The following is a 22160-nucleotide window of genomic DNA, read 5'->3' as shown; positions in this document are numbered from 1 at the left end:
CGCACCTTCTACTGTATGCGGTCACTTGGGGGCCGCCGATTACAGTCATGAATATGCGGCTCCACCTCCCATAGGGGTGGAGCCGCATATTCATTACTGTAAATGAGCGGCCCCACGTGACCGCATACAGTAGAAGGTGCGGCCAGGAGAGGAAGCAGCGACAGCCAACGAGGGAGCTGGGTGAGTATTTTCAGAACAGCGGGGGGGCGCACAGGGGGTGGGGACATGGACCTTTATTTTATACATGAAAAACTTAAAAAAAAAGGATTATTCATATCTTCTCTGCAGCAAACGCTGCTGCACAGAAGATATGAGTCGCGGTTTCAACACGATGCAGGGGACAGCGCTAAATTTTAGCGCTGTCTCCTGCACGCTCCGTGTGGTACCCAGTGGGCACACGGGCGGCACACGTGTGCCGCACGTGTGCCACACTGATGTACCACATAAACGCAGGGGCACACGGACACGGATAATTCCGGTACCGATTTTTTCCGGAATTATCTGGACGTGTGGGACTGCCCTAACATTGTAGAAAGTGTAATGCGAGGTTTTCTAACATTGCACTCTCCGAGTTTAAATGCAGATGTGAGCGCACCCTTAAGTTTATTTTAATTTTGAGAACATTGTTCATTAGAGTCAATCTTACAATCTTGGTAAATATTTTAGAACGATTACTGTTTAACAGTATTTTGACTGTGTTTTTAATAGTTAAAGGTACAACTGGATTCAGCAGAGTCTACTCTCCACAGAATGGATAAGGATCACAGCACAGAGGTTAAGAGCGCCATGACAAGGCTGGAGGAAGAGCAGCAGAGGTATGACCAGGAGCAATCATGTAAGAAGCAATTCACACCTCACTGCTCCTCCCAAACAATGTAAAGATAAAAAACTTAAAGAAGTTATCCAGGCTAATGATATTGATGACCTATACATGGTATAAATCAGTTTGTGTCTGACACTCAATGAGGCTGCTATACTTACTTTGTAAGTAAATGTCAGAATATCTGTATAATCCTGTATAAATCCTAATTTGTTTTCAGGATTATTTTATTTATTTATTTATTTAGGATTATAAAGCCATTCTGATATGGATTTTTAAAGTAAGTACATTAACCTCATCAGGTATTAGATATCTCTTTAGAAGCTCCTGTTTACATTCGTGATAGATCCCGGATATGCGGAGGCATTGTCAATTTGGAGTCTAAGGCTACTTTTACACTAGCGTTTTTTTTAATCCGTCGCAATCCGTTGTTTTGGGGAAAAAACGGATCCTGCAAAAGTGCCCGCAGGATGCGTTTTTTTCCCATAGACTTGAATTAGCGAAGGATCGCGACGGACGGCCACACGTCGCGTCCGTCGTGCAATGGATCCGTCATGTTTTGGCGGACCGTCGTCACGAGAAAACGTGCAAGGGAACGTTTTTTCGTTCGTCGCGTCCCCCATTATCTACCGCGCATGCGCGGCCGGAACTCCGCCCCCTCCTCCCCGGACTTCAGAATGGGCAGCGGATGCGTTGAAAAACTGCATCCGCTGCCCACGTCGTGCACAAATTTCACAACGTGCGTCGGTATGTCGGCCCGACGCTTAGCGACGGACCCGTACCGACGCAAGTGTGAAAGAAGCCTAACAGTGAGAAAAAACTAATTGGTGTGTGGCCAAAGCCATAGGGGCATTTAAGGGACTGTAACTGAAAGTGAGTCAGACTCTTGTCTTGGAGGGTGGAATTATGGCACTGCTGACTGTCCTAGTAGTCAGATGGCTACAAGTAGGGGCAAAAAGAGCTGATTGGCAATCCTACCTTCAGATGGTGGGGCAGAGAGATAGTCTTGCTCCTAGCCAATAGGCCTAGGCACTGTTAAGCCTAGGTTCAGGTTCTGCTTTATGTTTGAAATAAACCAATTGACATGTCTTACACCACCACCATTTGCCACTTATTTGTTCGCTGTGAGGATCTAGGATTAGGTCTAAAGTTAGAACGAAAGATTAAAACTACAGTTAGGGTTAAAACTAGGGTTAGGATTAGAACTAGGATTAAAGATTAAAATAAGGACTAGGTTTGGGGTTAGGGATAAGGTTGGGTTTAGGGCTAGGCTAATAAAATATTACATTAAAAATATACAAAAAATGTATTAAAATAAAAATAAATAAATCATAAAGCATCTAAAGTGTTCAAGGGCAAACTGTAATCACATCAATATTTTCTTAATATACACGTGTTTCGGGGATAAGGGATTCAATACTGAACTGGTGGAAAGAACTAAGGGAGTGCTGATGTTCTACTGGTTTGGGGGTTCAAAATACTTGCCTTTCCCCAGGAACTGGCATCTCACGCTATGCCATTGTATGTAGAACACAATTTCCAACAGAAACAAATCTGAAATAAAAAAACACATATTAAAGGGAACCTGTCACCCCAAAAATCGCGGGTGAGGTAAGCCCACCGGCATCAGGGGCTTATCTACAGCATTCTGTAATGCTGTAGATAAGCCCCCGATGTTACCTGAAAAAGGAGAAAAAGACGTTAGATTATACTTACCCAGGGGGGTCCCTCTGCTGGTCAGGTCGGATGGGCGTCTCTGGTCCGCTGCGGCGCCTCCTATCTTCTTTCCATGACGTCCTCTTCTGATCTTCAGCCACGGCTCCGGCGCAGGCGTACTTTGCTCTGCCCTGTTGAGGGCAGACAAAGTACTGCAGTGCGCAGGCGCCGGGCCTCTGACCTTTCCGGCGCCTGCGCACTGCAGTACTATCCTCTGCCCTCAAGAGGGCAGAGCAAAGTACGCCTGCGCCGGAGCCGTGGCTGAAGATCAGAAGAGGACGTCATGGAAAGAAGATAGGAGGCGCCGCAGCGGACCGGAGACGCCCATCCGACCTGACCAGCAGAGGGACCGCCCCTGGGTAAGTATAATCTAACGTCTTTTTCTCCTTTTTCAGGTAACATCGGGGGCTTATCTACTGCATTACAGAATGCTGTAGATAAGCCCCTGATGCCGGTGGGCTTACCTCACCCGCGATTTTCGGGGTGACAGGTTCCCTTTAACGTACTCATTACATGTTGGAGAAATCCAAATTTATTAAATAGCCTAAAAATGTTACACACATATTAGATGGATCTGTTATATATGTCTAATTTGAGCCCACATTTTTACAGGAGCAACAGCCTAGCAGAGGTTAATATGACCCTGCGGGAGCAGATGGACCAGCTAAAGCTAACAAATGAAAAATTGAGTGAGGAGATGAGGAAACTCACCGCCGACCTGCACAGATCACAGGATGAGATGGAGAAGCAAGAGGCTGAGTGGAGGAAAGAAAGAGAGGTGATTTTCCATTTCATTCTATCACAAGATCTCACAACACATTGTTAAATAGCCAAGTACAGTAAATTTACAGCCCGAACCGTTAGAATAGCTAGAATAGAAATATAGAATAGTATCAAGGATGACACAGGAGAGATCCCACAGATCCCACCGCTGCCACCGATTTGTCAAAGATCACATTCGGGTAGGGGGGGGGAGGTCATGCTGAACCCACCTACCCTGTTACCTTTTTGTCACTAACAGCCCTCTGCAGCCCCCTATTTTTCTTGACAATTACGCAATTGACCGACAATTAATGGAGGAGGCTGCGGCTGTTACCACTAATAGACCGGTTATTGGAGAACTCACAGTGAGCATATTGTAAATATACAACCGATTCCAACGCCTGGAATATATATTTATTTACCTCGGTACAGGAGCCTCTAGTTTCAAAAGGAACTTGAATGGTTAGCTCTTTGTATCTTAATTAGCTTCTCTTACTACACCATATATTCAGTGTGGTTCAACTTCCAAAACGGTTTGAGATTGTAAGCTCTTTCTCCTTCTGCAGATTCTGTGTGAGCGGGAAGGGTAAAGCCCCCTCCATATGACAAATAGGTAGATCGGATAGATACAATAGATAGATAGATAGATAGATAGATAGATAGATAGATAGATATTTAGAAATTTAATGTCCCAAGCCCTCTACATATAATAAACTAGCACCCTTTAGTGCCTTTCATGTGGCACTAAAGGTTGCTTAGCTTTATTTAACCTATTAAATAAATACAATATTGATAAAAAAAGATGTGGGATTCCCCATATTTTTTAATAACCAGCTAAGGGAAAGCACGCAGCTGCGTGCTTATATTATTAGACTGGAAAAGGCCCAATAACCAGGGAGCTTCCCAGCCTGTTAATATAAGCTAACAGCTGTTTGCTTAGCCTTTACTGGTTATTAAAAAGGGGACCCTAAAAAAATGACGTGGGGTCACCCTATTTTTAATAACCATCAAAGGCTAAGCAGTGGGCTGATATTAATACGCTGGGAAGGTCAATGGATTGGCCCCTTCCCAGCCTAACGGTGTATCTATTAGATGCGCCAATTCTGGCTCTTAACCTTAAGTCTTCCCGATTGCCCTGGTGCATTGGCGCTGACATCAAGCCCTAGTCTGTCAGACATCCCTGTTACTAACCCAATAGTCAAAAGAAATAAACACACATACACAAAAGTTTTTTATTTATAAAAATCACTCCATGACAATTTGCCTAGTTCACCCATTTATAAAAAAAATAATAATCCAGAGCAGTCCACCGTAATCCATAAAATGGAGGTCCCACGACAATCCCGTCTTCTTTGTCCAGTTTACGGAGCCCCGCTCAGAGAACTAAGCTCCATAGACAGGAGCAGTAGCCAATGCCGTCTCTCATGCTGTGCTCTGGGAGAACCCGGCTGCTGTGACCAGCGGTGATGTCAGTAAGGTTACCGCAGTTCACGGCTGCCGGATCACACAGAGGGCAGTGCGAGAGCCACAATGATGAGTGGTAACGTTACCGCTCATCATTCCGGCGCTCGCGCCGCTTGAAACCCAGCAGCTGTGAACTGCAGTAATCTTACTAACGTCATCGATGAAACTTTGGCTGAAACTTTGAGCAATTTTAAATAGCCTTTAGGCCAGATGTAGACAAGGGTTTGTTCTCTCATCCTAGGGAATCGGGGTCACTATGCAAATTACACTCTGATCAGACTCTGATTAGAGTGTCAGCACAATGCGATCCAATTCTCTCGCATGAGGAGAAGATAGAGAGGAAAAATGTCTTCATCTTCTCCATTCTGTCAAACCATGAAAATCAGACTGCATTCAGATATCATCCCAGTTCAGTCGGATGTTTTCCACAAAGTCATTGATTTGTATGGCCGAGTGCATTCCGAATATCAGATCAAGCTTGGGCATGCTGAGATTGTTTTCTCTATCTCCGTCCAAGGAAAAAATGGGACATGTACATGTCCCCATAGACCAACATTGGTCTGAGTGTGATCTGATGATTTCTCAGATGACCCTTCGAACAATAATACGGTCGTGTGCTTGAGCCCTTATATAAATGTGGTAACACGTTCTAGCTTTCTACCATGTAAAGTTTACATAACCCTCTGCCACAGATCTAAGCAAAAATACTGGACTTACAAAAAAAAATGATGCTTTTTTTTATTTAACCCTTGTCAGGCTGCATAATTTTACAACCTTAACAGGCTGCATAGGTACAATTGTACCTTCACATATACCTCCACTGTGGGAAGACTTTACTTGGTTTCAGAAACTAAAGTTCATTCAGCTACAAATGTTATGCTGATATCTATTGTTCAGTGTTGTTACTGGTCACTTATGTTGCTGTCAATTAAGTTAATTCAAACTGGGAGTGGCTTCTACTTGTCTTCCTGCCTCCCTCCTCTCATTAGCCATTTTGCTGTTCATCTCATTGCTGTGAGCACACATTTCTAGGCTTGTGAAGTCTTCAATTTCTTGGAAACGAAGGTAGGAAAGTCTCACAGTATCTAACAGCCAGTTATACCTTTATTCTCATTATGTGGGGACAGAACAGTCAAATTGTCTTTCAGCCTGGACTTGGCTTACATATATTTTGTATGAAACTTATCACTATAGGTATAATTTTTATACGAAAAATGGATAATAATTAGTATCTACATATTGTTTTACGATGTTTTATTTATATTCAGCACAAAATACGAAGCCAAAATTCATCTAGCAAGTCATCATGAGTGATAGTAATGCTGGATCTAGTTTCCGCATCCTACATCATCTACAGAGAACACAATCCAAGCTTCAGGGCAAAGGATCAACGAAGAAAGTTCCTGAAAGATCTCGCAAATCAGCTGTGTATGATTGCAATTGAAGATAGTAGTACAAACAAAATGATAATGAGAAACCATTTTCTTCGAGGTGCAGTAGAAATGGTGCTTGGACGATGCATTGTGGTAGCATCGCAGCCAGCAGCTGGCCCCAAAATACCTCATGGTAGTCGTGGACCCTCCCCTGTTGTTGGTAGTTGCTATGTCTGCAGAGACCTGAGGCGAAAACAACGCAAGACTAGAAAGTCTTGTGTGGTTTGTGTGAAACCCATTTGCGATGAACACTCTGTAGCAAAGCCAACATGCATTACTTGCAAAGAAAATCAATAAAAAAAAGTTTCTTACATTTTCTTTTATAATGTAAATGAACAGTTTTTTACTTGTTTATAATAGTTAAATAGCATTATCATTAAAAAAAAATTTATGCTTTTTCCCTTGCATTATCTTCATTCAAAATATATGAGGTACATTTGTACCTATGCAGCTTGTTATGGATGCAAAAAGATCTCGACCCCTTATCTCGGAAGCGGGTGGAGATATTTTATTGAAATTTGGCCAATATATTCTGGACCAAAAATGTAGAGATGTCACGAAATTTCAGCCCTCTACGTCTTTTCAAAAAAAAGTTATTGCAATTTTAAAACGGAATAGTTACAATTGTACCTATTCAGCCGGATAAGGGTTAACAGACACCATGACAGAAACTCTTTTGTACACCAGCGCATACTTCAAACAAGTGCTATCCGATTTTTTGTGTTATTCATTAGGGCAGTTGTGATGCCCTTTTTTTTCAGTGACAGAATCTGTTAATGAAAAAAGTCTCACGTCACTTCATTCGCTTTGAAATTGGAGGCCACTCACCCATTCAAGTCTATGGGTGCATGGAAAACATCGTTCTGCACTCGGATGACATCTGAGTGTAGTCAGATTTCTACAGACTCACAAAATTGAGAAATGTTGTTCTCCATCTTCTCCTCACAGTGTGTTCTGCTTCGCTCATCTGGGAGAATCTGGTCACACTATGCTGACACTCAGAAGAAACTCTGCTCAGAGCTTGATCCGAGTGTCATTTGCATTATCGGACCGATTCACTTGGATGAGGGAATCTATGGCCTTCTGACCCTTGCCTTGAATTCTATTGTTCTCATTGCGGTTTGTCAAGCACCAATGGTGTCCATTTTATGAAGTATCTGGCACTACCATTATTATCATTATTCTGCTGCTATGACCAAGCAGAACAATAGAATTAGGAAACACTGGTGTGAACGGAGCCTTAGGTGGGGCATTATTGGTGGTTCTGAATTTTTCTTGTTTTTATGTTTTCAGACTTATACTTCATATCTGGGAAATGAACAGAACAGCATCCTGACCTTGTGGCGGCAGACAGCAGCACTGCGCAATCAGTTTCTGGATACGCGTTCTATGGCTGAGAGGTAAAGAACGTGCTGCACTGACATACATAAATAACATACAGGTGAATAGTGTGAGAGAAGCCTTCTGACAGTGGAATGTAGTTTACACAGCATGATATTAGAGGGTTATTGTAGGTGTATCTACAGAATAGGTGATAACTTACTGATTGCTGGCGGTCCGACCGCTCTGGCCAACCACAATCATAAGTATCCGGCTCTGATGCCCCTTCTTGGATGGAGCAGAAGTGTCTATGCTCAACGCCACGGTCTATAAGACTGCAGGAGAAAACAACGCACAAGAATCTGCTATTTGCAGCAATCCCATGGAAATTGAATGGAGGGGAGGTCGAGCATGCACACTTCTGCTCCATTCAAGAATGGGCTGTATAGTCTTGTTTGTTCTCTTGTTCCAGAACTCCATTCTTAGGATCCCAGAGGGTCCCATTGGTCAGATCTCTAATGGATAATAAGTTATAGTCATATTTTTTATATAACCCTTTAAAGTATTGATATAACTCATTTTTTGTGTAATATTTATTTGCATATTTCAGGGGTCTTGCTGAAATGAAGACAGACATTTCCCGTAGCTCACGTCGCATGCATACAGCCTGTCTGAATTTGGACTCAAATCTCCGCCTTTCCCAAAATGCTGCTGGAGCATCTCTTCATACAGCGCGCCTGGAGCAGCAGCTCCGAGACAAAGTGAGACAGATGATTCAGCTGCAGAGTCAGTGGGATGCTGAGAAAGTGGAGCTGAACTCCAGGTAGTAGCACCCGGCATTAGATTCTAGACCAGACCTTCAGTAGGATATCTCAGGACTCCTTGGTGATGTACAGGCTGTATTCTGCTTATGGGGACCAGGTCGTAACACTCACATTTAGAGTTGAGCGAATTTTTCAAAATTTGGTTCCGATTATGATCGGCTGCCAATATTGTTTGTGCAATATTCGCCGAACACAGCCGAATGTCATTGGAGTCAACGGGAGTAGAAATGACCAAATATGTTCAGAACCGATCATCAAGCATACATTCAGCACTAATAGGGTAACAATATGCCACGAATATGGCAAATTCAGGTTCAGCGACCGAATCCAAACATATTCGCTCAACTCTACTCACAATATTCCCAACATGTTCCAGTGGGGATCTGTGAGCGTTATTCTCCTTGATAAAGGGATCTATTTACTAATACTGTTTATTTTCAGACAGTGTAAACTAAGACATACAAAATGGTACCCAAACTATTATTATTATTATACATTTTTATAGCGCCATGTATTCCATAGCGCTGTACATGTGAATGGGGCAAATATAGACAATAAACATAAGTAAAACAAGGCACACACAAGTACAGGAGGAGAAAGGACCCTGCCCGCGAGGGCTCACAGTCTGCAGGGGATGGTTGAGGATACACTAGTAGAGGGTAGAGTTGGTCATGTGGCTGTTCAGCAGACAGAGGATCGCTGCAGGTTGTAGGCTTGTCAGAAGAGGTGAGTCTTCAGGTTCCTTTTGAAGGTTTCCGTGGTAGGCGAGAGCCTGATGTGTTGGGATAGAGAGTTCCAGAGTATAGGGGAAACACGGGAGAAGTCTTGGATGCGGTTGTGGGAGGAAGAGATGAGAGAGAAGTAGAGAAGGAGATCATGAGACGATCGAAGGTTGCGTGTAGGTAGGTACCGGGAGACCATGTCACAGATACAGTATATGGAGGAGACAGATTGTGAATGGCTTTGTATGTCATTGTTAGTGTTTTGAACTGTAGCCTCTGGGAAATAGGAATCCAATGAAGGGCCTGGTAGAGAGGAGAGGCTGGGGAATAACGGGGAGACAGGGGGATTAGTCGAGAAGCAGAGATTAGGCCAGAGAGTAGGAGGTTGCAATAGTTGAGGCAGGAGATGATAAGGGCATGCACTAGTGTTTTTGTGGTTTCATGGTCAAGGAATGCACGGATCTGGGAAATGTTTTTGAGTTGGAATCGGCAGGAGGAGGCAAGGGCTTGGATATGTGGCTTGAAAGAAAGGGCAGAGTCAAGGATCACCCCAAGGCACCGAGCGTGCGGGACTTGGGAAAGTGAGCAGCCACTTGTTTTAGATTGGACAACCACTTTATAGAACCCTGAACAAGAATAATGTGACTAATCAGTACATGTCTAGCCATGTCTGTTACCTCCGCCCATCTTCCCCATACTTCAAATTTATAGGCATATTTCTGATTAAAGGCATTGTCTTGTACTTTTATTTTGATGGCCTATCCTTAGGATAGGTCATCAATATTGGATCGGTGGGTGTGTTAGCCAGGCAATCATCTATTTCCAATGCCGTTAGCAGCCAGATATGATCAATTGTGGAGCACACCACTGTCAACTGTATAGTGTCTGCAGGCAGGGAATTTAGAGGGACCCCCAATCATCGCACCCCCAGCAATCTGATATTGATGACTTATCCTAACACTAGGCCATCAATATAAAAGTACTGGACAATGCCTTTAATATATAAAATGTTGTACAATAGGATCTATATGTATCCATTAACCCAATACTAGGCCTAAATAAAGAACGGCACTTCCAAAATACATAATATATCAGAAAAAAGCAATCAGGAAGCTTAAATGCCAATAAAAATATCAATTTTTATTCATAACAAAACATGATAAAAACCTTAACAATTCTAATAGTAACCAGTGGTGAGACATGTGACAGAATAATACTGTCTGCATACGGGAATATACCACAGAAAATAATACACATCAAAAAATGCCTAAGATAGTAACTCCAAAAATGTACAAAAAATATAGCAAAAAAGTACCTACATAGTAGTAAGTGTAGAGTAAAGCCCACATATAAATAATACTATATTAGAGAATTTATCATTAAATAATGGACAAATGAGGAGCCTAAATGGCTACAGACAGCATATAATACATGTACAAAATCGCTGTATTCCCGTATGCAGACAGTATTATTCTGTCACATGTCTCACCACTGGTTACTATTAGAATTGTTAAGGTTTTTATCATGTTTTGTTATGAATAAAAATTGATATTTTTATTGGCATTTAAGCTTCTATATGTATCCACTAGCCGAACCCAGTGATATAGGGACCGTAGCTACATATATTTCTCCTTCGCCTCATTGGGGGACACAGACCGTGGGTGTATGCTGCTGCCACTAGGAGGCTGACACTAAGTGATACAAAGAAAGTGATCTCCTCCCCTGCAGTATACACCCTCCTGCTGGCTCTCAGCTAACCAGTTCTTGCTTAGTGTCCGTAGGAGGCACACGGGTCTGGTTCAGACCCCAACGTTTTTATTTTATTTTTATTTTCTGTAAATTTTTATTTTTTAATTAACGGAGTGAAGGGGGCGACGGATTCCTTTCTAGGGTCCGCTCTCCCCCGAACCATCAAAAGGCGAGCACGGCGAGTATACCTCCCCACACCTTTCCTGTGACGACTGGGGCACGCCTAATCTATGCTAGGGCGACGGTTCCTATATGGTCCCGATCTCCTCCCTGTAAGATGGCAAGCTCATAGAGTATACCTCTTATGGGCATCTCCCGGGCTCCTCCACATTTAAGCCCTCACCTGTTTGCGTCATGTAGTCCCCACAGTAGCCGTAAGCCCCCTGCGGCAGGCGTATCCGTAAGTCCCCTGCGGCAGGCACATATGAAGATGGACAGAGGCTCTCCATCCCCCAGCAAAGAGAGGATCGATTGAGCATATTCCCTCGCAATAGAGGATGCATCTCTGCTCGGTGGCGGTGAGTAGTTTCCTTCCTCATGCTGCCTGCGTGGGAAGGTGTGGTCCTGGTCCCTAGGGAGAGGTGCTGCTAGCTGGATGCCAGTGGCAATCATTCGGTGCTACATCGCAGCCCGCCGACGCGCTCCACCTGCAGGCTCCATAAATTTAGTCCCCAGCTTTTTCAGCCAGAATAGGCCGCAGTTGAAATCCCCCCAGTGGACTTCGTCACTGCCGCAACCCATGGTTTCTCTGACCAAGAGATTGAATCCCTCCGTGATCCCTCTGTGGCTCGGAATGCTCGCAGGACCGATATACATGGTCCCTCTCCTACATGGGATCCGTCGGCTAGCAAGGGCCACGAGTATTCTAGAAACGTACAGGCGTCTAGAAAAGTACAGGCATCAAGAAAACGGAAGTTTTCATTTCATGATCTCTCTCCAAGGATTTGCTGAGAACAAGACTCTGAACACGGATCGGATATTGCTTTGGACCTGGACTTGCCAGAGCTTCAGTAAAGGATGAACTCGCCTATTTATATCATCAACTAATCTCTGTACATTGACGAGGACTCCGGTCCTGCTCTAGACTACGCAGTGTCCCTCATAAGGAGACTAAACCCCCTCGTAGAGCATTTGCCATCCAGTCCAGATATGCGATTCACTGGACAGAAGCCTCTACGTGGGATGCCATGCCTGGTCTGATTTTTAAGGGCAACGGACCCTTTAAAGGGCACCGATCTCCCCACACCATCAACAGATGGGCACACGGAGTGTTGCCTCCATGTCTCCTCTTCTGCATCCAGGCCTAACGCCAGACAACCTGTCCTGTCCACCCGGAGACCTGAACTCTGTGGATGTACAGAGGCACCGTCGGGCATCGGAGCACCCCCCTCTGCATCACCACTATTTATAAGAAGATGCAAGAAGGCGGATGATCCCTCTCCACTTCCCTGTTAAGAGGATGGTGGATCGAGGGTTCATATTTTTAACTCTGCACCATCAAAAGAGAGCGGCGATAGCAAGAGACTATGACCTGCTGGATGTAGCTGCGCATTCTGCCACTTGGCACATTTACTGGGTAGAATCTCCTGTGGTATACCTACCAGTATCCCTGCCCGATGTGTCATCAATTGAAAATGCCACAGTCTGTCAGATAGCAAATCTGGTTCATTCCGTTTTGCGGCTTCGGGTCCAGCGCTCTACCCTCCCTAGCTGCCGCATGGATTGCTAGAGCAATGGTCTCCTGGCTGGAGACCTTAACTACTTTGATTCACACCAGTAACCCTTTCCTGAAGACAGTACGACTGGTCAATCAAATCTTTTGAGCGGGAGACTAACAAAGGATCGTACGTTCCTACAGCCCCGACCAGCAGTGGAAGGGTTGTCCAGGACAGTCTAGATCTAAGGGATCTTGGTTCCATAAAGGGGAACGAGAAGTAGGACCGATCCTGGACCTCAAACTTCTAACAACATTTCACAAGGTTCTCCTTCTTCGAATGGAGTTCCTCCGCTCAGCCATTACTTCAACAGAAAAAGGTGGAGTTTCTGGCATCTATCGACATTCGGGATGCTTACCCTCTTCAAAAATTCCTTCGCTTTTCCATTGGTGAGCAGCATTTTGAAGTCACGACCTTGTCTTCGGCCTTGCTACCGCACCCAGAGTGTTCCCAAGGCTCATGGTGGCTGTCATGTTCCTCTTGCACCCTAGAGGCGTGGTCGTCCTGCCCTGTTTGGCTGACTGTCTAGCCGCACTTCCAGGACTGCGCTAAGTAGTCTATATCACTTGCGATACCCTCTCACCTGGGCTGGCGGCTAGACTTTGACAAGTTCTCCTCATTTCCAGCCCAGCAGATATCCTTTTTGAGGATGATCCGGTACACTTCCAGAAGGATGGTAATTCTCCCTCCAGACAAGGTCATGGGCCTTCAACAGGGAGCTCGCGCACTTGATCACTCATCCCCTCATTTCATTCGATTTGCTGGGAGGGTTCTGAGGAAAAATGGTGACGACAATGGAAGCAGTTTCCTTCGCTCTGCTCGTTTTCAGCAAGTCAAACAGACTTTCAGACGAAAGTCTCTGAGCTCCTTCATCCAGGGCCTTTCTCCCGGTTCAATGGTTACTAGTAACTACCAATGCCAGTCCTCTTCTCCCGATCATTGCTCTGGAGATCCGAACAGTAGTCCTACAGTAGGTCCACTGCCTTCTGCCGGGTCAACCCATCTGAATTTAATTGGACAATGCCACGGCTGTGCCATTCGTCAATCATCTAGCAGGTACCGACGTTCAGGCGCCATGACCGAGGTACCTCACATTCTCTGATGGGCCGAGATCTATCATTCGGTGATCTCGGCAGTACATATCCCAGGAGTATAACTCTGGGCGGCGAACATATTCAGCTGTCAGGGTTTCGCCTCAAGTGAGTGGGAACTTCACTCGGAAGTCTTCCATCAGACCTGCCTTCCCTGGAGCTCTCTAGTTGTAGTTCAGATGGCGTCCAGACTGATCGCCTATGTACTCGAGTTCGTGATTCGGCCTTGAGATCCAAGAGCCATCACACTGCATGCTCTGGTTCTTCCGTGGTACCAGTTTCCATAACTCCCCTTCCACAACTTCCGAAAGCTTTTCAGAAGCAGAAAGGGCCCCCAGTGATCCTCGGAAATCCGCACTGACCATTTCAGTTTTTTTGCTTGTGGAGCTGGTAGCTTTCCGCCTTTCTGCAACAAAACTGCAAGTAGGGACTTTCTTGCAGGGAGTTTTCACACGTAGTTCTTCCCTATCTTCCCTATCGCATACCGTTAGATCATTGGGACCTTAATGGTCCTAGGAGTCTTACAGTAGACTCTTTTTTGATCCGGACAGACCTTACTATCAGGGAAAGACGTCCCTTTTTTCTCTGCGATATCCTCATCCTGACGAGTATTCGGTGCTAACTGCTCGGTCCTTTCAGACTTTTTTTCCTTATTTCCTTCAAGGCAAGGTTGTCCTCAGGCCAAACCCGTCCCTTGTTACCAAGGTGGTATTGTATTACCACTGTTATGAGGGCATAGTTCTTTCCTCATCTCTTTCGGCACCAGTCCACAAAATGGAATGAGTTCCCTATATTTCGGACGAAGTGAGTGCTTTGAGTAGGTACGCCTCGAGGACGGCGTCCTTCCGAAGGTTGGACACTGTATCTTGGGCTTCCTGACGGTAAGAGGAAGGCTTCCTGACGTTTACAGGAAGGGTTTAGCCGTTTCATCGGCCATGTTAGCCTGGTGGATTCCTTTCACCATCCAGGAGTCCTTCCATGTTAGAGGTCAGCCTATGTCCCTGTGTATCGTGGGTTCTAGGCACCAGGCGTCGGCAAGACATGCCTGCAAGCTTGCGGATTCGTCCAGTCCGCATGCATTCTTGAAGCACTATAATTCCCACACTTCCAGAGATAGGAGTCTGGGCAGGCGGACTCTGCAGGCCACGATGGCGCACTTGTAAGTAGCGGTTACACAAGGCCTGATCTGATGTTGTCCCCATCCTGGGACTGTGTCCCCCAATGAGGCAAAGGAGAAAGAGGGATTTTTGTGTACTCACCGTAAAATCCTTTTCTCCGAGACAATCATTGGGGGACACAGCTCCCACCCTGGTATTAGCTTATGCTTGTTTTATAATCTGTTATGCTTTCATATATAATATGATATGCTGTAAGCTCATATATTGTTATTGATCTCCTACTGCTTTTGCACCGAACTGGTTAGCTGAGAGCCAGCAGGAGGGTGTATACTACAGGGGAGGAGCTAACTTTCTTTGTATCACTTAGTGTCAGCCTCCTAGTGGCAGCAGCATACACCCAAGGTCTGTGTCCCCCAATGATTGGCTCGGAGAAAAGGATTTTACGGTGAGTACACAAAAATCCCTCTTTTCATGCTTATTACCCTCCCGGTATTAAAAAAAGCAAAAATCTGAAGAAAAAAAACCTTTCTCACAAGACCCAGTAATAAAGTAATTTATAATTTACAATTAGCAGCCCAAGAGCTCATGCACAATGTGATCAGCATGAAATGTCAAAAGATGATATGAGGTCAATTTCCATTTAATTTATCTGGTAATCTGCACAGTCCGACCACATGCACACGGCAGTATTTGGGGGAATTTTTTACTTAAATATTTGTTGTAAGCCAAAACCTGGAGTGGGTGAGAAGTACAGAAGTGGTGGTGACGTGTTTCTATTATACTTTTCCTCTGCTTGTTCCACTTCTAGTTTTGGCTTACAAATACTGATGTAAAATACTGACCAAATACTGAACGTGTGACTGTATTTTCAGTTCTCCATACTTTGACTTTCTGCAGAGCTTGTGTTGGCTTTGTGATAATACATAATAATCTTTCTAAGGCTGCCGTCACACTAGCAGTATTTGGTCAGTATTTTACATCAGTATTTGTAAGCCAAAACCAGGAGTGGGTGATAAATACAGAAGTGGTGCATATGTTTCTATTATAATTTTCCTCTAATTGTTCCACTCCTAGTTTTGGCTTGCAAATACTGATGTAAAATACTGACCAAATACTGCTAGTGTGACGGCAGCCTAAAGAGAGCTGCAGTGTAAACCATGGGCGGGAGGCAGGACACCAGCCAGGACATCTGAAGAAACTAATTAAAAATGGCACCAGAAGTGACTCAGCTCCATACATTGACTAGTGGCTGTGAATGGTACTACAGGCTCTCTCATTCACATGTATAGGAGAGAGCTTGCAGTACCCCTCATGGCCACTGCACAATGTATGGTGCTGTGGCACTTCAATCAGTTGATCGGAGGTTACAAAGCCCCTTTACTATGTAAGAAATCCAAGAATCATTGCTTAGCTCTGACCTATATCTCTGTACAGCAAAAAATGTTTATTATTTTCAGTATTATACATGATGTAAGGAATGGCAAGTTGAGTACATGTGATCTATTGCGTGTGACAAAGTAATCTGTAATCCTTAGTTAGCAGCCAGGGGATTAGCCTGTGTAAGTAACAGCATTGATACTCACCTCCTAAACCCTACTGAGTGATGAAGACGGATACAGATGGGAGCATGAAGCCTTTACACATGTCTCACAAATGGGATAAATAGATCCCTTTGTGCCCTAATCATAGACTGTGCTCCGAATCCAAGAGATGGTATTATGGTCTGGTGATTCATTGCTTTAGACTGTGATTTCCACGTCACCATCATTTGTTTAGCAAGTAGACCAAGCGCCTTAATCAGAGAAGGTTAATGCCGTCTTAGGCATTTTATTTCACCGGATGCTTGAAATGAACAGAAAAATGTAGACAATGTGTTGGCGTCTGACATTCCACAAATACTTCTGTGCTAGATACTACATTTCTATAGCCCCTGCCACCTGCCACCTCTCCCTGTCCCCACAAGCCGTGGAAGCCGAGAGTTATGAGAGTTATGTATGACGGTGAGTGGAGGTTATACGGTCACATATGGATGGAGAGGACTGCACCCCTTGGTTCACCCAGTGCAACTTAGCGTACAGGTGAGCCCTCCAACAAGTAAGAATTCCTTACATGGAGTTATTAAAGGGGTTGTCCACTATTCCCCAGCGTAAAATAAATAAAGATGACCTCCTTTTCCATTCCAGCGATCTTAACGCCGGGTCTCATAGGCCTGCTGCTGCCCAACATCTTTACCGTCATTTAGGCCAGAAGCTGACACTTATTACAGTGAAAATCTGCACTAGCTAGTAGAGATTTTTGTTTCTTGTGCACGGGCAGCCCAAAAATGAAAAAAATCTGCTACGGGCATGCACCCCTTAATACATTTGGCACATCAGGCATTTCATGAAGACTGGGACTGGCGTATGATGATTTCCCCCTTATGTCGTGGTGGACTATCTGGAAGCTAAACATTCCAAGTATAAAAAAGGGAATGTCCAGGCTTAGTGCAGTGGCTTGTGAAAGTATTCACCTCCTTGGCTTTTTCCATATTCTGTTACATTACAACCTGTGTTTAAATATTTTTGTAATCCGATTTGTGTGTGATGAAGAACCTAAAAATTTCTGGTTCAAGCAATTTCCTTCATAAGTCACATGCTTAGTGACAGGACGACTCCCTGTGTGCAATGTAAGTGTCACATGGTTGGTCAGTATATACAGATATTTTCTGAAAGGTCACAGAGGCTGTAACACCATTAAGAGGCACCACTAACCAAACACCATTAAGCAAGAGGCACCACTAACCAAACACCATTAAGCAAGAGGCACCACTAACCAAAAACCATTAAGCAAGAGGCACCACTAACCAAACACCATTAAGTAAGAGGCACCACTAACCAAACACCATTAAGTAAGAGGCACCACTAACCAAACACTATTAAGCAAGAGGCACCACTAACCAAACACCATTAAGCAAGAGGCACCACTAACCAAACACCATTAAGCAAGAGGCACCACTAACCAAACACCACGAAGACCAAGGAGATCTCCAAACAAAGTTGTTGAGAAGTACCAGTCAGGGTTGGGTTATACAAAATATCCCAATCTCTGATGATAGAACCACGAATCCTGAAATTGAGCAGATTATTTCCTTCCCAAAAGTGGAAATGAAAACGGAGATGTGAACACAGCCTTACACAGCAAACACTACATGTATAGGGTAATATGAACTGAATGAATTTCACTCTGTTTTCGGGCAGAATCAAGGAGCTGTCTACGAAGGTCGACAAGTTGAAAGAAGAGAACAGTAAGATGGAAAAGGAAAAGCAAAGACTGGTAAGCTTTTTGGGTCCAAGGTAAAACGTTTCAACATTTAACGGATATTTTATTTCTTAGGCTGGATTCACACTATTTTCTTTTCTATCCTGTTAAACATCGGAACAAAAAACCCCACTCCAATAGCATATACAGGTCCTTCTCAAAAAATTAGCATATAGTGTTAAATTTCATTATTTACCATAATGTAATGATTACAATTAAACTTTCATATATTATAGATTCATTATCCACCAACTGAAATTTGTCAGGTCTTTTATTGTTTTAATACTGATGATTTTGGCATACAACTCCTGATAACCCAAAAAACCTGTCTCAATAAATTAGCATATTTCACCCATCCAATCAAATAAAAGTGTTTTTTAATAACAAACAAAAAAACCAACAAATAATAATGTTCAGTTATGCACTCAATACTTGGTCGGGAATCCTTTGGCAGAAATGACTGCTTCAATGCGGCGTGGCATGGAGGCAATCAGCCTGTGACACTGCTGAGATGTTATGGAGGCCCAGGATGCTTCAATAGCGGCCTTAAGCTCATCCAGAGTGTTGGGTCTTGCGTCTCTCAACTTTCTCTTCACAATATCCCACAGATTCTCTATGGGGTTCAGGTCAGGAGAGTTGGCAGGCCAATTGAGCACAGCAATACCATGGTCAGTAAACCATTTACCAGTGGTTTTGGCACTGTGAGCAGGTGCCAGGTCGTGCTGAAAAATGAAATCTTCATCTCCATAAAGCATTTCAGCCGATGGAAGCATGAAGTGCTCCAAAATCTCCTGATAGCTAGCTGCATTGACCCTGCCCTTGATGAAACACAGTGGACCAACACCAGCAGCTGACATGGCACCCCACACCATCACTGACTGTGGGTACTTGACACTGGACTTCAGGCATTTTGGCATTTCCTTCTCCCCAGTCTTCCTCCAGACTCTGGCACCTTGATTTCCGAATGACATGCAAAATTTGCTTTCATCAGAAAAAAGTACTTGGGACCACTTAGCAACAGTCCAGTGCTGCTTCTCTGTAGCTCAAAAGTGGCTTTAGCTGGGGAATGCGGCACCTGTAGCCCATTTCCTGCACACGCCTGTGCACGGTGGCTCTGGATGTTTCCACACCAGACTCAGTCCACTGCTTCCTCAGGTTCCCCAAGGTCTGGAATCGGTCCTTCTCCACAATCTTCCTCAGGGTCCGGTCTCCTCTTCTCGTTGTACAGCGTTTTCTGCCACATTGTTTCCTTCCAACAGACTTACCATTGAGGTGCCTTGATACAGCACTCTGGGAACAGCCTATTTGTTGAGAAATTTCTTTCTGGGTCTTACCCTCTTGCTTGAGGGTGTCAATGATGGCCTTCTTGACATCTGTCAGGTCGCTAGTCTTACCCATGATGGGGGTTTTGAGTAATGAACCAGGCAGGGAGTTTATAAAAGCCTCAGGTATCTTTTGCATGTGTTTAGAGTTAATTAGTTGATTCAGAAGATTAGGGTAATAGGTCGTTTAGAGAACCTTTTCTTGATATGCTAATTTATTGAGACAGGTTTTTTGGGTTATCAGGAGTTGTATGCCAAAATCATCAGTATTAAAACAACAAAAGACCTGACAAATTTCAGTTGGTGGATAATGAATCTATAATATATGAAAGTTTAATTGTAATCATTACATTATGGTAAATAATGAAATTTAACACTATATGCTAATTTTTTGAGAAGGACCTGTATATCACACTGTAGTAATATTGCTAAACTTTATATTGTGAAAACATCTAAAGTCCCAGGAGTCATCTGTTTTCGTGGGTCTGACTGCAACCAAGGAGTAGTTGTCCATATAATCCAGCGCAGGAGACATTTTTACAGACTGGCTCTATGTTTCCCGAAACGGTGACCCCACTTTTTGACATTCATTAATCCCGGTGGGGCATATGACAAGGGTTGCCTGCACGAAACAAAACCTTTAGGATTAATATAAAATATCCGTATGTTTATTTTCTTCGCCTTTTGGGCAGTTGCTTCTCCCTACAATCAGCAGTCAGGGGGTTAAGCACAAAAGTATTTCATATACAGAACTTTTCACTATGTACCAGGCCATTACGTTTCACCCGTCAGATGCTTGCAGGTGCGTTCAGGACCCTCATGGAGGGATCGGCGTATCCATAATAGGGTACTTCACACACGCTCTAATGAAGCAGCAACTACAAGATGGATTCCCTGTGAAGTCCTGTGAGCGATCCTCAGAGAGCCTCGGTTTTCTCAGAGCCATTACTTTCTTTGACTGACACTTTCCAACATCACTCTCCAGGGATTTTCTGTTAACACTGTCACTTGCAGACACTTAATAAAAAGGTCATAAATCTAAGGCAGTGAGTGAAGCGAGGTTTTCTGTGTAACGTTAAGTCACCCAGAGCTGACATTTCTCTCCAGATGAAGTTGTACATGGCGACTTATTAGAATCTAACGCTGGAGAAAAAGGGGGGTAATGCGTCTTTATAGCCAGACTAAAAGAGTGCAAAAAAGGAACTATGTAAAAGATATTTAGATCATTCAGAAATGAAACACACTGTAGTAAAATAATCTTAATCTACAAAACAGAAAAGGATAAATCTCGGATTTCTTCTAAATCAATGGAGATTTGGACTCCAGCTGTTACCCTTGTGAATTGGAAAGTTAAATCCGTACCTGATATCATTTAGTTGTCTTTCTAGAAATGATTTAAAGAAAATATTTTCACCTTATTCACCATATTCTTCATAGTCCAAGAACTAAGGCTCCATTACACAGCCACGTTTCACGTACATATTCTATCTGTTTGTTTTGTGGGTAGGCCAAGTGCCCACTTTAGTTTGCGGCCCTTTTTACATGTCCATAGTTTTTCTTCTTTTGCTAACAATTGGACTGAATTAAAAACCGACATATCTAAATCTTGTCTGATTTGCAGACCAAACTCCCCCAATTCAAGTGGATAACTGAAATATATGGCCAGCACATGGATGGCATTCGTGGTCCATCTTAGTGCTGCCTGTTCTTCACTGATAATGCTAGGCCTGCCTTGGGAAACCTCCATCAATTTTTTTTTTACAAGAAAAATTGATGACACATGGATGGTAAAAACAGACATACGGACCAAAAATGTGTGACAATTGGATCCTGAACACTGATCAAAATAGATCAGATTTTTCTTACATGATATTAAAAGAAACTCACTTCTAAAATTCGACCTTACAGTAAGATTTTTGGAAGTTTGTGGTGTCATTTTGTGGGAGCAGACTGCATAAGGATTCACACAGCTCCACGTGACTTTACTAGGATCTATATATGACTCAGTCTTTATACAAATTGTCTCTTCAGAGAGGAAGAGGACTAGAACTGTAGTGCCACCTATTAGAAGTAGCAATCCAAACAGTCAATGTCGACCCTTTAACGAGCCTTGTCACATGACTTCGGGTAAGAGCCAAACCAGATCTCAATTTGCAGACACTGTGTTTTGGGGTACTGCCCCTCGTCAGTGCAAAGTGGAGATCTGGTTTGGGTCGACTTTGACTTCTAGGATTGCTACTTCCAATAGGTGGCACTAGAGTTCTAGTCCTCTTCCTCTCTAAAGAGACAATTTGCATATTTCCCAGAGGAGCATTGCGGCTTTAAGTCTCCTCATCTCGACTTGCTTAACATGTCACTCTCCGCAAGGAGAAACGCTACATCTTGGATCTCAGTCTTTATAAACAGCCAAAATACACTGACGAGCAAAAGGGTAACAATGTTGGGAACTTTTCACTTTCAGCCTCCATATCTCTCCATCCACTACTGCTTTGATCGTGAGACTACTGTCATTTTATAGACAATCATTTTGGCAATCTCATACATAATTTTGACTTGCAACTATTTAGCATATGATTAGTTATGCAGATTCTTGTCATGTGACTGCATTGTTACAGTTTTGTTCCTAAAAATCACTTGATGGTTGCAGTCAATCAGTGGCCAATGACTAGTTGCAGCCTTGATTAATATGACATATTAATCAGCAGCCGCACAACAATGTCAAGTCACCCGCAGTGAGCAGCGGCGCCAACATTGCAGGTGAGTATACATTGTGTTTTATTTCCTACTAGCTGAAGAGCCCGGCGTTG

At 43.7% G+C, this 22160-nt stretch overlaps 1 protein-coding gene across 1 annotated transcript in view; it reads left to right on the top strand.

The window, feature by feature from the left end:
• The window catches only part of CROCC2 (ciliary rootlet coiled-coil, rootletin family member 2), a 186488-nt gene that overhangs the window by 52892 nt on the left and 111436 nt on the right, over positions 1 to 22160 (top strand). The window contains exons 5-9 of the mRNA XM_069726780.1: positions 709 to 815; positions 3149 to 3314; positions 7489 to 7595; positions 8126 to 8338; positions 17971 to 18046. Of these exons, the coding sequence (XP_069582881.1) occupies positions 709 to 815; positions 3149 to 3314; positions 7489 to 7595; positions 8126 to 8338; positions 17971 to 18046 (669 nt within the window). The remainder of the gene's footprint in view (positions 1 to 708; positions 816 to 3148; positions 3315 to 7488; positions 7596 to 8125; positions 8339 to 17970; positions 18047 to 22160) is intronic.

The sequence above is a fragment of the Ranitomeya imitator genome, chromosome 5, assembly GCF_032444005.1.
Source record: "Ranitomeya imitator isolate aRanImi1 chromosome 5, aRanImi1.pri, whole genome shotgun sequence".
In the NCBI taxonomy this organism is placed as follows: Eukaryota; Metazoa; Chordata; class Amphibia; order Anura; family Dendrobatidae; genus Ranitomeya; species Ranitomeya imitator.
The sequence above is the reverse complement of the archived record's forward strand: the minus strand, read 5'-3'. Positions and strand labels throughout refer to the sequence as shown.